We start from the raw sequence: 14115 nt of genomic DNA on the forward strand, positions 1-14115 counted from the left end.
TCTCTCTCTCTCTCTCTCTCTCTCTTTCCCTTGTTCTCTGAACTGTATACATTCCCTCAAGTGGCACACAGGGCTGTTTGCCTTCCTAATGGAGGTAGTGTTACAGAGCCTATTTAGATAGGTGGCACAACCTATTTAGATAGGGGCCCTGCTAAAGTAAACTTCAGACAGGGATTCAAATGAAGCAGCTCCCTTAACTGACTGCTGTAGGCTGAGGCGAGTGAGGAGTGTTGGCTAAGACCAGGAGGGAGGAAAGGAGGATAGGAAACTCAAGGAGGAAAGAAGGAAGAAGGAGGGGGAAGGCACAGGGTTTTGTTGAGTGAGCAGCTCCAGAGGGATAAACAGAGTTGGGGATCTGGGTAATCCAGAGTGGAGAGGCGGGTGTGGTAGAGGAGATGGAGGAGGAGAAGTAGTATCATTCAGACTGGAGCAGGAGAGGTTCTGCAATTTTAAATCTCTATAGTCCCTCCATAGACCTCTGCCCTGGTTGACGTTTCAGCCCAGGGTTTCACATGAGTAGTCAAGGACACGGCTTAGAGACCCTAGCAAACCAATACTGCTCTTAGTGTATTCGAGCCAATAACTTTAAGACTGTGTTAGATAAACATAACTGATAGCAGATTCCAGATTCCTCTCCTTCAGAGAAGACCTGGAAATAGAGAAGGAGAGCTAGGCCAAACATGATTCCTCAGAAGGAAGCTATCAAAGAGATAGATAGTCAAACAAGGTGCCAGAGGGCTGCTGCAGTAGGCATTTAGCTATCACGTCTCTTTTGACGTCCTATCCTTCTCACAAAAACAAGTTCAGTTCAAATACATTTTCACGTTCGTGTAAGACAATGGAAAGGAATTTAATAGTACAGATTTGTTCCACGGTATGTTTTTGAGCCTCATGATCAAAGTGTTACTTTCCTTGTTAAAGCCATGATTTGTGCTGTATTACTCTATTTTGATAAACAATGCAAGCCATTATTTAGGAAGGCTTACACAACTGGTATGCAATCATAGAAAACATTCCTGATCTATTCACCAGGATGCATCTGATTTATATCCATCTGCTTACATGATGCGTGATACAACACCTTTCCCTTTTAAGACCTACATGCACTGCAGGTCCACTAAACAAGGCTTGTCCGTGTTGTCCTGTTGGTAGAGCTTGGGCAGGGTAGGTAGTGATCAGCCAACCTGTTAATAATGAGTGTTTAGATAATAAGTGTTGAGGCAGTGAGTGTTGAGGCAGTGAGTGTTGAGGCAGTGAGTGTTGAGGCAGTGAGTGTTGAGGCAGTGAGTGTTGAGGCAGTGAGTGTNAGTGTTGAGGCAGTGAGTGTTGAGGCAGTGAGTGTTGAGGCAGTGAGTGTTGAGGCAGTGAGTGTTGAGGCAGTGAGTGTTGAGGCAGTGAGTGTTGAGGCATTGAGTGTTGAGGTAGTGAGTGATGAGCTAGTAAGTGATGAGGTACTTGAGGTAGAGCAGCAAGCCTGAGTGAGCCAGGGGGGATAAACCTCTCTGTGTTGCTGCCCAGCAGTGGGCCCTATGTTTGGCATTGACCAGGGTGCACAACTAGATCCAGCTGTTGGGCACCACTCCCCCTGGCTGCCTGGCAGCCTGCCCATCCCACTACTGCTGGCACACGGGCGCCAGATGTTTACACACTAAAAACACATCCTATCACGAAGCGCCCTCCTCCCCTCCCTGTTTGAATGTGTATTACCTGTGTGTGTGTGTGTGTGTGTGTGTGTGTGTGTGTGTGTGTGTGTGTGTTTTAACCCTTTCCGTTTTCACAAGGGTTCAAGTAGCCCCTCGGTTAGTGTGGGCAAGATGCACTCAAATAGACATAGCTCATACTGAACTTCTCCTACAATGGATATATGAAGTATTCAAAACACAGCATTCCAGCACTTGCTTGGGGGATTGTATACCATAGGGTAGATGTTGCAGTTGAGGTGAGGATACTTGAACTTATGTAACTGTATGTTTCCAGCCCATGCAACAATTCAGCAGCTTCTCTCTCAGAGGGTAAAAATAGCAAAGTGGTGATATTATGCAAATGTTTAAATGTTTTATCTGGGGAATTAGATACTTCTCTCTGACAGTTGTGACGAATCATTTCCCTGCCTGAAATGATTTCCAAACGCGTCCTCCATTTTTCTCCCTATTCCCTCTGTTTCAATGGCTGTTCCTCAGTGTTAGTCTTTGTGTAAAAAGTGTATTTATGCCTGATCAGCCTTACAGCAAGACAAAAGGCAAAAGTCTTGCTGTTAATTTGTGTCTCGGTTTATTTTGAGATGTTTTAAGTGCACTTCTTAGTGAACATTCCAAGGCAGTGAGGCTTTTTAGTTGAGTTATTTTTAATGAGGTCTCATTTGGGCAGGGCCTCCTGAAAGATGGCTATCAACCACTGCTTTTCATTACTCTGTCCTAAGACTGGCTGAAGAGGAACATTTACTTAGTAATGCCCTCAAAAACACATTGAGTCAATACATGCAACCAATGATTCCATGGCATGCAAAGAGATATGTGCTTTGTCACAACTTCTGGTGTAAAAAGGGCTTTATAAAATAAATGTTATTGGCTTTAAGGCTGATTGTCTGTAGCAGTGTCATCTCTAACATTTTTCTCTCTCTTTCTCTTTCTCTTTATCCCCATATGCAGCACCGCCACAGTTTTTCCCTGCTTTCCATCCACCGGTGCCCATCGACGACAGACATGCCCAGGGACGCTACATCTACGACCCGTCCCCTGTTCCCCCTCTACACGTGTGAGTGTCACAGACTGTACACACACACACACACACACACACACACAACACACACACACACACACACACACACACACCACACACACACACACACACACACACACACACACACCACACAACACCACACACACACACACACACACACACACACACACACACACACACACACACACACAACCCCCCCATCCCCGTAACACATCCACTTGTTCTTTGCATAAAATAATGCAGAGGAATTTGTACAATTCTACCAGTCAGGCCTAATGGGAAGTGATTTGGATATCAGTATTCATATCATTGGTATCAGCAAGAACCCCAGTAGTGTTAATGGAAATATTAATAAAGATGCTCCTGTTTCCAACACCCCAAGGCATGTTGCATCCTTCCAGAGCTCGGTGCTCGGCCCTGCTCTCCAGATCAAAGGCCACGGCCCTGTCTGGGAGTAAGCATGATCCACATGTCAGAGACATGGCAAATTAACATGTGTCAGAAACATGGAAAACTAGGGCCTCTTGAGCATGTATATTCTCATAAGCGCAGTGATCAAGTCTTGTCGACTCCCAACCTGACATACCTTCACTGACACACACATCTCAACTGACACACACCCCTTCATTGACACACACACATCTCTTCTGACATACGCACTGTACCCTGTACCATGTATGCACTCCCCCCCCCCCCACACACACACACAAATAACACACATATTAGATTCCCTCTCCTCTAACTGTCTTTCACCTCTCCCTTCTTTCTCTCTCTTTCACTCCACCGCTTTGCGCTCTCTGTTCTGCCTGAACGGTCAGTGCGGTAGTGGATGCTCTGTCGCCCTTGCAGCACTAATTTCTAACCCAGAGACAGCAAAGGAAAGCGATCAGTGCGCGACTGGGAACAAATTGGATGGGGCAGGCTACTTGGGCCACATTATGTTTGAAATTTTCTTTCATTATCAACCCCCCCATTCTCAGGAGTCATATCTCTCCCTTGCTGATGTGCCACTAAGCATAATGCATTTTTTATGTCTCCCCCCCACCCTCACACTCCCACCCCCCCCCCCCCCCCCCCCTCTCTCAGAAGAGAGGGAGAGGCAAGGAAATAAAAAAGGTTTAAGTGATTGATGCCCCGTGTCAACGCAAACAAAATGCAAATTAATTGAGCATTTAGCTTCTGGCAGAGAACATGCGCCGCCAAACGGCTCAAAACAAACAGCCGTGTTTGTTATCAGTCAGAGACGCTTTGGAGAGATCTGGAGCACAGGTTAGGGGGAAGTGGAGACATGGAACCCACTGAATTAATTTAAAGGGGTAAGAGAAGTTGCGCAGCGCAGAACGAACGTGTTCAGTCACTCGATCTCTGTCCGGATAAGTTATCTGGCTGGTGCGCTTCGTTTGCTCAACCGTCAGTGGAGGCATGGTCGTGAGGTGTGGCAAACCGTTGCCGTAGCTTATGAGCTGTGTTATACACATATTGCTGCTCAATATGACACGCCACGGCTGAAAGGCCGCCATTTTCATTATTACCAAGGCAGTTTATAGTGGATGATGCTTATTATCAAATTGACTTGGGTACATACACAATATATGCGAGTTACACGTGTTCCTTTCAGATCTCAAATCAAATCAAAGTTTATTTGTCACGTGCGCCGAATACAACAGGTGTAGGCCTTACAGTGAAATGCTTACTTACAGGCTCTAACCCCTCTGCTCTCAATGTCATTACTCTTGCTGCTTTTTAGAGTAGGAAATACTGTTACATTGTGTTACTGAAGTTATGTTTAGGGTTTGTACAGTCCAATCGACAGATTACCGAGGTATGTAGGCTACTGTAGTTCCTTGGTTCAGATTTGGACTCTAACATAAACTCAGTATTACTTTGGAACAATACATCTGGCAATTTGGTCTCATTGGATAGTGTTTTGGAATTCCTTACGAAGAAGCATTTTGATCCAGTCACCCCCAACAATGCCATCATGGCCCTGCACACAGAGAGAACATGCATGGCCCTGCAGGGGACGGGGGGGGTTTAGACAGAAATATAGAATTGTTTTAAGACAAGCTCTCCTTAGTGAGCAGAATTAATCGTTATTAGCCCTCTTAAGATATGGTTAAGTACACAGTAGAGTATTATTGGCATTACTTCCCCATACAGAGGTTTCATTACAGCGGGTAATTACAGTGGGTCTGGCCCCGCGGCGGTACAATCAATCCAGCTTCGAAATGCTAGCTGTCACGCTAACGCTAACATCGCTAATGCTAGGATTTAGTCCGGTAGAAAAACACGCAGCCGCCTCATATTCTCATGATACGTTCTGCCGTCCAACCGACGTCGCAAATTAACAGAATCCTGTCCTATTATTGTGACAGGTCTAATTGAAACATGTTTATTTATGTCCCGGCGCCGCAGACGAGGGAGGAAGGACGGAGCGTTAGCGAAGGCGCTACGCTAAAGACACCCGGCGAAATGAGACCGATGGAATTAAATTAAAAGCTCATAAAATGAAATATGCTCTGTATTAGCTGCTTGACACTTAATTTGCCTTCAAATGAGCGGAGGAAATCACAAATTAACTGTCCTTTGTTTTTCCACTCTCTCTCTCTCTCACTCTCCTGCTGCATGCCACCCCTATTAGGCAGGGAAGAGTGCAATTACAGGCAGGAGCTAGGATAATCGTTTAGTTTATGAATTATTGCATGGGAAGGCACCCGTGTGCCATTCAATATTAAAGATAGGGTCAGGGGTTGCCGTCCTTGTGTGGGTGCATTGATGATGTACTGTTCAAGAAAGTTATCCATTTCCACATAATAGAGGATTGTAGTCCTACACGTCTAAAATGGGAAACTGTGGAGTCTTTTATCAATACCCTCAGCATATAGAGCTCTGACCAACCACTTTTTAATGACTATAGAATAGGACATCGGTGTAGCTGATCTAGGATCAGCAGGCCTCTTCCCCCACTACCTCAGTGTCTCTGACCAAGAAACACCTGACCTTTTCCTCCTCTAGAGAGGATGCTTCCTCACTTCCTGCTTAAATAAACACATGGACCAGTGAAGAGCAGACTCCATGAAAGCTCTCGTCCCCACCGTCGCTCTCATTGTGTTGGCCTAGATTAATCGGGAACTGGGGAGCTGGGGGGCTTTGTGGGGGATGCTGGGGCCTTTCATAGGGGACATTATTGGCCCGACTGAGGACTACCGGCGGAAACAAAAGGCCCTCTCTTGTGGCACAGTGCCTGGTCTCGGTCACCCGGATACGGGCCGAGAACAAACAGAGGTATTCGACTACAAGTCAATTATCTGCATGGGAGTTTACTCGCGAGTTAGAGGCCCTTGTGCTTGAATGTGGCCACTGAAACAACAAAACACTCTTAGGGGATAAGTAATTGACTCGCAACTGTTTGCGTAGTCACGGTCGTTGCCTTCGGAAAGTATTCAGACCCCTTGACCTTTTCCATATTTTGTTACATTACACCCTTATTCTAAAATGTATTAAATAAATAAAAATCCTCAGCAGTCTACACACAATACCTCCTAATGACAAAGCGAAAACAAGTTTAAAAAAAAAAGAAAAAAAAAAGAAATACCTTATTTACATAAGCATTCAGACCGTTTGCTATGAGACTCGAAATTGAGCTCAGGTGCATCCTATATCCATTGATTATCCTTGAGATGTTTCCACAACTTGATTGGAGTCCACCTGTGGTAAATTCAATTGATTGGACATGATTTGGAAAGGCACATACCTGTCTATATTAGGTCCCATAGTTGACAGTGCATGTCAGAGCAAAAACCTTAGAGCTCCGAGACAGGATTGTGTCGAGGCACAGATATGGGGAAGGGTACCAAAAAATGTCTGCAGCATTGAAGGTCCCCAAGTTTGGAATCTCCAAGACTCTCCCTAGAGCTGGCCGCCCGGCCAAACTGAGCAATCGGGGGAGAAGGGCCTTGGTCAGGGAGGTGAACAAGAACCCGATGGTCATTCTGACAGAGTTCTAGAGTTCCTCTGTGGAGATGGAAGAACCTTCCAGAAGGACAACCATCTCTGCAGCACTCCACCAATTGGGCATTTAGGGTAGAGTGACCAGACGGAAGCCACTCCTCAGTAAAAGGCACATGACAGCCCGCTTGGAGTTTGCCAAAAGGCACCTAAAGGACTCTCAGACCATGAGAAACAAGATTATCTGGTCTGATGAAACTAAGATTGAAMTCTTTGGCCTGAATGCCAAGCGTCACGGAAACATTGCACCATCCATACGGTGAACGGAGCAAAGTACAGAGAGATCCTTGATGAAAACCTACTCCAGAGAGCTCAGGACCTCAGACTTTGGACAAGGTTCACCTTCCAACAGGACAACGACTATAAGCACACAGCCAAGACAACGCAAGAAGTCTCTGAATGTCCTTGAGTGGCCCAGCCAGAGCCCGGGCCTGAACCCGATCGAACATCTCTGGAGAGACCTGAAATTAGCTGTTAAGCAATTTTGGAATAAGGCTGAAACCTAACAAAAGTCAAGGGGTCTGAATACTTTCCGAAGACACTGCAGGCATTTGCTTAAGAATTAGCTTGAATGATCTACTCCTGAGTACAATACACAATGGAATGTTTAAACGTAGGTACTGTATCTCCACAGATTCGTATCCACTCAGATAACGTGTGCGATTTGTCATGTTACCGTTACATCTGCCAATTGTTTGTAAAGTCTCCTGAGGATTCTCTATGACATTGTTTGTGTCATAGTAATGATGTCAAAGTCACAATATAAAGATGATAATGGAAAACCTTTTGGGACAAGGAAAAAATACTGATTTGGCACAATGTTCTGTGTGAATAGACACGTGGATTCTGACTCTGGAAGGGGGTGGAGGTGTGTCTGAGGTGTGTCTGTGACACATTACTATGTGTCATAGTAATGATGTCAAAGTCACAATATAAAGATGATAATGGAAAACCTTTTGGGACAAGGAAAAAATACTGATTTGGCACAATGTTCTGTGTGAATAGACACGTGGATTCTGACTCTGGAAGGGGGTGGAGGTGTGTCTGTGTGCGTATGTGCGCCTGTGCGTGTGTGTGTGTTGGGCCTGTAAAGGTATGCTGCGTCCTGTCTGTGGTGTTATTGCATTCAGAAGTGTATTTGTACAGCTGTGGTCCCCAAACGGACTGTAAGGTATTCTGTGAGGCTACCAGGGGAAAGCAGCAGGTCCCATTCATTCAATACAACATCAGCACTCTGTAGTCGGCTGCAGTGAAACTATAGTTAACTGCCCAAAAAAGGGTGTAATTGATTTTCATGCAATTATGAGAATGATATTCCATCTTAGTAACAACATACTGAAACCTTGTTGAACATGTGAAAAATTCATGTACATAGTTTCGGAACTACAACCAACGGACCAAGAGCTGTTTTTCCCCCATTATCTATCAAATGAATTGTAATTTTTCCACCTCCATATCTGCATTTTTGTGCTTTCTCTCTCTCTCTCTCTCTCTCGCTCTGTGTCCTTTTGGCTGAGAGTAGCGTGTGTTCTTTAGGTGTACGCCATTTTGTTTGGTTATTTACATAAACTGTTGTCAGAGAGCCCAATCTGCACATTGAGGAGCGTCTCGCTGCTTAGCATAAAGACCACAGTCTTATCTCCACACCTCCCTCCAGATTTCTCATCTACTCCAGATGGTAAGACGCCTGGCATCACACACACGTACGCACGCACGCACGCACGCACGCACACACACACACACACACACTTACTTCATTACAAAAGAATGACAAAAGGCATAGTGTAACAGCTTTCATAAAGAGCTACAGGAAAATACTGGAATTGTATGGAGACATGTTGAAGCTTTCCTTTGGATTTTCTTTTTCATGTGTTGAGGGTTTTATTTATTTTGGGCCGATGTTTCACCCTTTCTTACTGTATGTGAAGCAGTTTTATCATTTCGTATTCACTCCTTCAACGTTTGCAAACATTGGCAGTTTTCATTTTCTGTTTATTGAGTATACGTTTATTAATGTGTTCATAAATCTCTGTAAACCATTTGTAAATTCCCTATAAATGAACCTGTTTAGTATACGCCTATATTTATTCCTTTACCCTAAATAAATCATGGTAATATTAAACCTTGATAAATTGTAATAAATATAAAATGGGACTATAAATTCTATTAAATTCCAATGATCATTTCCTTATCATCTCTAGATGATCTCTATGTGGCTTCTGTCAGTAATGAGAAGGAGGAGAACACCACTTTTCTCATCTCCCTCCCTTTTCCYCCCTTATCCCCGTTCCCTGCGAATTCGTAGGTCACCCTCCTTCTGGTGAAGTCACCAGGTTCCCCCCATCCACTCCTCCACTCCTCCTCCCTTCTTTTTAAAATACTTTCTCTGTGGCGTCAGGCTGTATTCGTTGGACAGGCGGTCACGCGGTAACTGGCTTCATGATTAATGGTGTTTATTCTTGACAAAAGTCCCCTTTTATTTATCTGCAATGCCGTTTCACCGATACTATCAGTCACCTGAATGAAACATTTTCAGTCGTACCAATTTAGCAGTATAATTGAGTAGAGTCACTTCCTTTTCGTTTTTCCCCCTCCTCTCACTTTCCTTCCCCCCTCTTCTCTCCTCTCTCTCCTCTCCCACTCTATCTGGCAGTCTTATCATGGCCACAGTAATTTTCGCGCTGCGTTGCTTGATATGGAGTGGCTGGCTTTAGCCTTATTTGACATAAAGCCCCTTCAATTTTCACTGGAGGAAAAAATAGGGAAGAAAAAGAAAGTTGCGTGCGCTCTGTGAAATGGGCGGGAGAGGCGGGGGTAAAGTATCGCTTCCCTCTCTTTTTTTTCTCAAGCAATTTCAGGATCTAGAGAGAAAACGAGATAAATGCCTATAAGCATAATTGTGGGCAGTTTGAAGTTATATAATTTTTGTTGTAATATACCAGTTTTGAAAACCTAAATGGATGGTGTCTTCTTTTTTCCCCCAATGACTGTGCGACGAAGCGTGATATTTTGAAGGCACCAGTGCATTTTGTGGTTGATGGATACTGCAGGTTTAGAAAAAATAAAGTCTTTGGTAGATTAGACATGTGACAAGCCCTGCTCTGGTTTACAGTTGAGTCATTACCCAAGGAAACCTGTTTAGACATGTTGCTAAATTCTATTTCATAGCTGCTGTTATTAACATATAAATATATTTTTGTGATTCTATTACTATGGTTATTACACGTACACGGTTGTGGAAAGTTTAGCATTTGTTTTTTTAGTGCATATGGAATACATATTTTTTTAATTTCTGCTGGTTATTACATGTATGTTTCTGCTGAAATTGTGTTTAAATCAAGGGTATTTATAATGGGTATTTAGTCATACTAAACTCACAGCTACATATCCATTTTAATCGTAATAGTAGGTTGTACTGTGTACTACTTTGTTGTTAGATTTTATTTGATGTCATATATGTTTGTTTCAACCCAACTCAACAGCTATTGAAATGCCCCTTTCATTAATTTGTAAATGTACCAAAAGAAATGAGAATGTGGCACTGGTGATTCACATTTTTATTGAGTAGTAACAATATGGGTAACATGAATAACCCAGTCAGTCATTTCGCCGTACATTTCCTTTGATCTTTGTAGGTTTAATTAATTTAAGACTATACAGCAAATTATTTCTTTGACTACAAGAATAATATCTATCTATCTACTAGTGGCCTTTTGAATTTCCACATGTAACACATTAGTACACTTGATTTTCTGTACAGAAATCTATTGCCCTCCTGTTTATATTTGAGATCTCAATTTGTAGCTCGCCCATGTTGCACAATGGAAGAGAAAGTCTGGAGGAGAGGAGATAACAGACAGGTGCTAACAGCTAGCTGTGTGTGTCAGTCAGCCTGTCACTGTGTGTATGTGTGCGTGTGTGTATGCGCGTGTGTGCGTGCGGGCCTGTGTGTGTGTGTTCAATCTGCCTAAGGTTAACAAAGCCTTGTGCTCAACTGTCAATTCCATAATGGGGAGATTCGACAGCCATGTCATTACATCACTCACCATTTCAAATATTAAGTAGGGTTTGTTGAGTAATGCTTTTCATGTTTAGATTTTTCTTCCAAATAAAGATTCAGAAAATAAAATGCAGATACAATTGTAACTGTATAACCTAAGTGTATGAACCGCTTATATGCTATAAAATAAATGTCAACGATGAAAGTGATTCATTATTATGATTTCAGTTGACATTTAAAATACTCCCAAGTCACCATTATCACAGTGTTTTATACAAATGCTCTGTTTTAACATTTTAAATTGCATTTACCAACATTATTGACATTACAAATGTTGGCTAATTGACTTTAATATTAAATATTGATTATGGTAATGCCGTTGATAAGGAAGACCTCAGTATATCCAAGAGTTCCAGGGCCCGTATTCATTAAACCTCTCACAGTAGGTGTGCTGATCTAGGATCAGTTCTGCCTTTTAGATCATAAGGAATACGGTTATATGGACAGGGAGGACCTGATCCTAAACTGCACTTCTACTTTGAGACGCTTTATGAATACATTCCCAGAGGCCTGTCTGTTGATTGAAGGGGGTAATGGGTTTGTGGGAGGGGCCAGCTGTCACATCAGTGCCTTCTCTTAATTGGCTTTGTAAAGGCCCCTCCCACCCTTCTACTGGCCTAGAGGTTCAGAAACATGTGTGTGTTTGTTTCTTGATGTTTTTTTCATCTTAGAATATTATTTTCATAAAATAAAATATATATATAGTAACATGCATTTGTAAAAAGAAAACTGGAAATAGATATTGCTATACATAGTTCTGCATTTGAGAAAACAACAAATATAATTATATCATGTCTGTCGGCATACTAACCTACTATTAGTTGTTGTAATTATTGTTAGGTTAAAGGGGCAGTCTGGGATTCTAATCAAAATGAATGGCTATAGGACCATATTTAATTAATTTAAAGTACAAAAAAATATGTACAGATTGCCACTTTAAAGTGAGTCAAAATAATGTGATTGAAGAGAGAGTACAGTATGTAGTCAGCGTTGGGACTCAGACCCTTGCTTTGTGGAGGCAGGCAGAACCATCCCGGTGGGCCGTCAGAAGAAAGTGTAGAAAATGTTGACTTTCCATTATTCCGGCTTGGGCTCGGGGCCCTGGGAATTCACTCTGGGGGCCAGTTACAGCAAGTAACGAGATCTAGGGAACAGGGTCGTAAATTCTGCCTCCTTTTTGCTAGAAATCCTTTCTTTTCCCCCTCTGTCCACTCCCTCCATCTCTCCCCTCATCAAGCTTTAAGTAAATGGCGGGAAACAGAAAGGTAACAATGTGTAATATTACCACATGTTGTCGATTTAAAAAAAACATTTGTTTAACATTTGTTAAACTGTTCTGAAGGCCATTGACAGCTTTAACGGTGAAGGAAATGAGTTCATTACCTCCTCTACTCCACTCTCTACCTCTCCTTCTCTCCTTTTCACTCCTCCTTGTTTTGCCCTTTATACATTCTCATTCTCTCTTATGAGCTACCGTGGCATTTTGTAATTATTCTTCTTCCTTCACTTCCTTCACTAAGGATATTAATCACACTCGCATACGGCTACTCTATTCTTTGAGCACCGTGTTATCTCTTATCCAATCAAATCTGAAGTCCATTATTCATGTGTGAGAAGAATGTTTTCATCTCTCACACTGTTGTTTGGATCTTAACTGTTTGGAATGAGCAACAGACAGAGCCCATCTCTGCTGTCTTCATCTTCCATGATACCTCACTCTCTCAGAGAGGGGTCAGCGTGTGAACTATCTCTCTGCACGCATCATCCGGCGGGAGCGGCACAAATATGCACAGCCATGCACACAGCTGCGGGGTGTCGGGAACTGTTGAAAGGAATGCAACTAGCATTTGGCGCTGCTCTGTCTGTGTGTATTTGTCAGTAGGTTGCATTTTGTGTGTCCAAAAGAGATCGCTTTTTAATAAATGAGAGATGGAAGTTGAATTAAATTGGACTGGAAGACGGGAAAGTTCCTACAAATTTGGATATACAGTGAGTATACAAAGCATTAAGAACCATCATGACAGACTGATCAGATGAATCCAGGTGGAAGCTATGATCCCTATTGATGTCACAGTGTAGATGAAGGGGAGGAGACAGGTTAAAAGAAGGATTTTTAAGCCTTGAGACAATTGAGACATGGATTGTGTATGTSTGCCATTCAGAGGTTGAATGGGCAAGACAAAATATTTAAATGGGTGCTTTTGAACAGGGTATGGTAGTATGTGCCAGGTGCACCGGTTTGTGTCAAGAACTGCAACGCTGCTGGGTTTTTCACTCTTAACAGTTTCCTGTGTGTATCAAGAATGGTCCACTACCCAAAGGACATCCAACAAACTTGACACAACTGTGGGAAGCATTGGAGTCATGGCCAGCATCCCGGTGGAACACTTTCTCTTATCTCTATCTATGTCATACTCTAATAACTATATTTAATGCACCAAACCACTCTGAAGACAATATATCATTTATAGAGAACCTTTTGATGTTAGTGATGTGCTATATGTGCTATGTGTGTGCCTTACTGTAGTGGGTGAGATTGTGTATGTGTGTGAAACGTCTTTCTTCCTGATGAGGCTCAAGAATCCTCCGCCGCCCCTGTACTTAACCAACATAGACCCTGATAAGGTCAAGGGCCGGGGCTGGGGCCAGAGCTGCGGGGGCGGTGGTGCTGGGGCTGGGTACCACTATGCAGCTCAGCCCGTTCATGATTAAATATCAGGCAACTCCACTTGACATTTTATTAGTACTCCAGCAAGATGGATGAAATGGTAAGAATAAGGTAGGCTGTGTGTGTTGACTTTCCCACCTGCCCCTGCCGCCTGCCTGCCTCCTCTAACCAGTCTTTGCTTTCTTTTCCTCCCCCCTCTCTCTTTCTCCTCTAACAGGAGTATATATTAGAAAACATTTGATGGATCTTTTTTTTCACTGCTTGAAGAGGACAATTGTGTTTTTCTAAAGGTCCAATGCAGACATCTAAAAAAAATCTCAATATCAAATAATTTATGGGTAACAGTGAAGTACCTTACTGTGATTGATTTCAATGAAATAGTCAAAAAGTAACAAAAATAGCTTCTTAGCAAAGAGCAATTTCTCAAGCAAGAAATTTGCTAGGACTGTCTGGGAGTGGTCTGAGTGGGGAAGGGAAAACTGAAATCTAGCTGTTATTGGCAGAGAGGTTTGGAACTCTCTTTCTTATTGGTCTATTAACTAATGTACTGCCTGGTGATGTCACTGGTGATGTCACCAGGCAGGCCAAAACTCATCCCACCAAAACGTTCTGAAATTTCAGGCGGTCTTTTCAAACAGCT

The 14115-nt window shown here is 42.9% G+C and overlaps 1 protein-coding gene across 3 annotated transcripts in view; it reads left to right on the top strand.

Moving 5' to 3' along the window:
- The window catches only part of LOC111973216 (transcriptional activator GLI3), a 183134-nt gene that overhangs the window by 101566 nt on the left and 67453 nt on the right, over positions 1–14115 (top strand). For all 3 annotated transcript variants that reach the window (XM_024000506.1, XM_070446741.1, XM_070446740.1), the window contains exon 4: positions 2649–2754. In XM_024000506.1, the coding sequence (XP_023856274.1) occupies positions 2649–2754 (106 nt within the window). The remainder of the gene's footprint in view (positions 1–2648; positions 2755–14115) is intronic.

This window comes from Salvelinus sp. IW2-2015, linkage group LG14, assembly GCF_002910315.2.
Source record: "Salvelinus sp. IW2-2015 linkage group LG14, ASM291031v2, whole genome shotgun sequence".
NCBI classification, from domain to species: Eukaryota; Metazoa; Chordata; class Actinopteri; order Salmoniformes; family Salmonidae; genus Salvelinus; species Salvelinus sp. IW2-2015.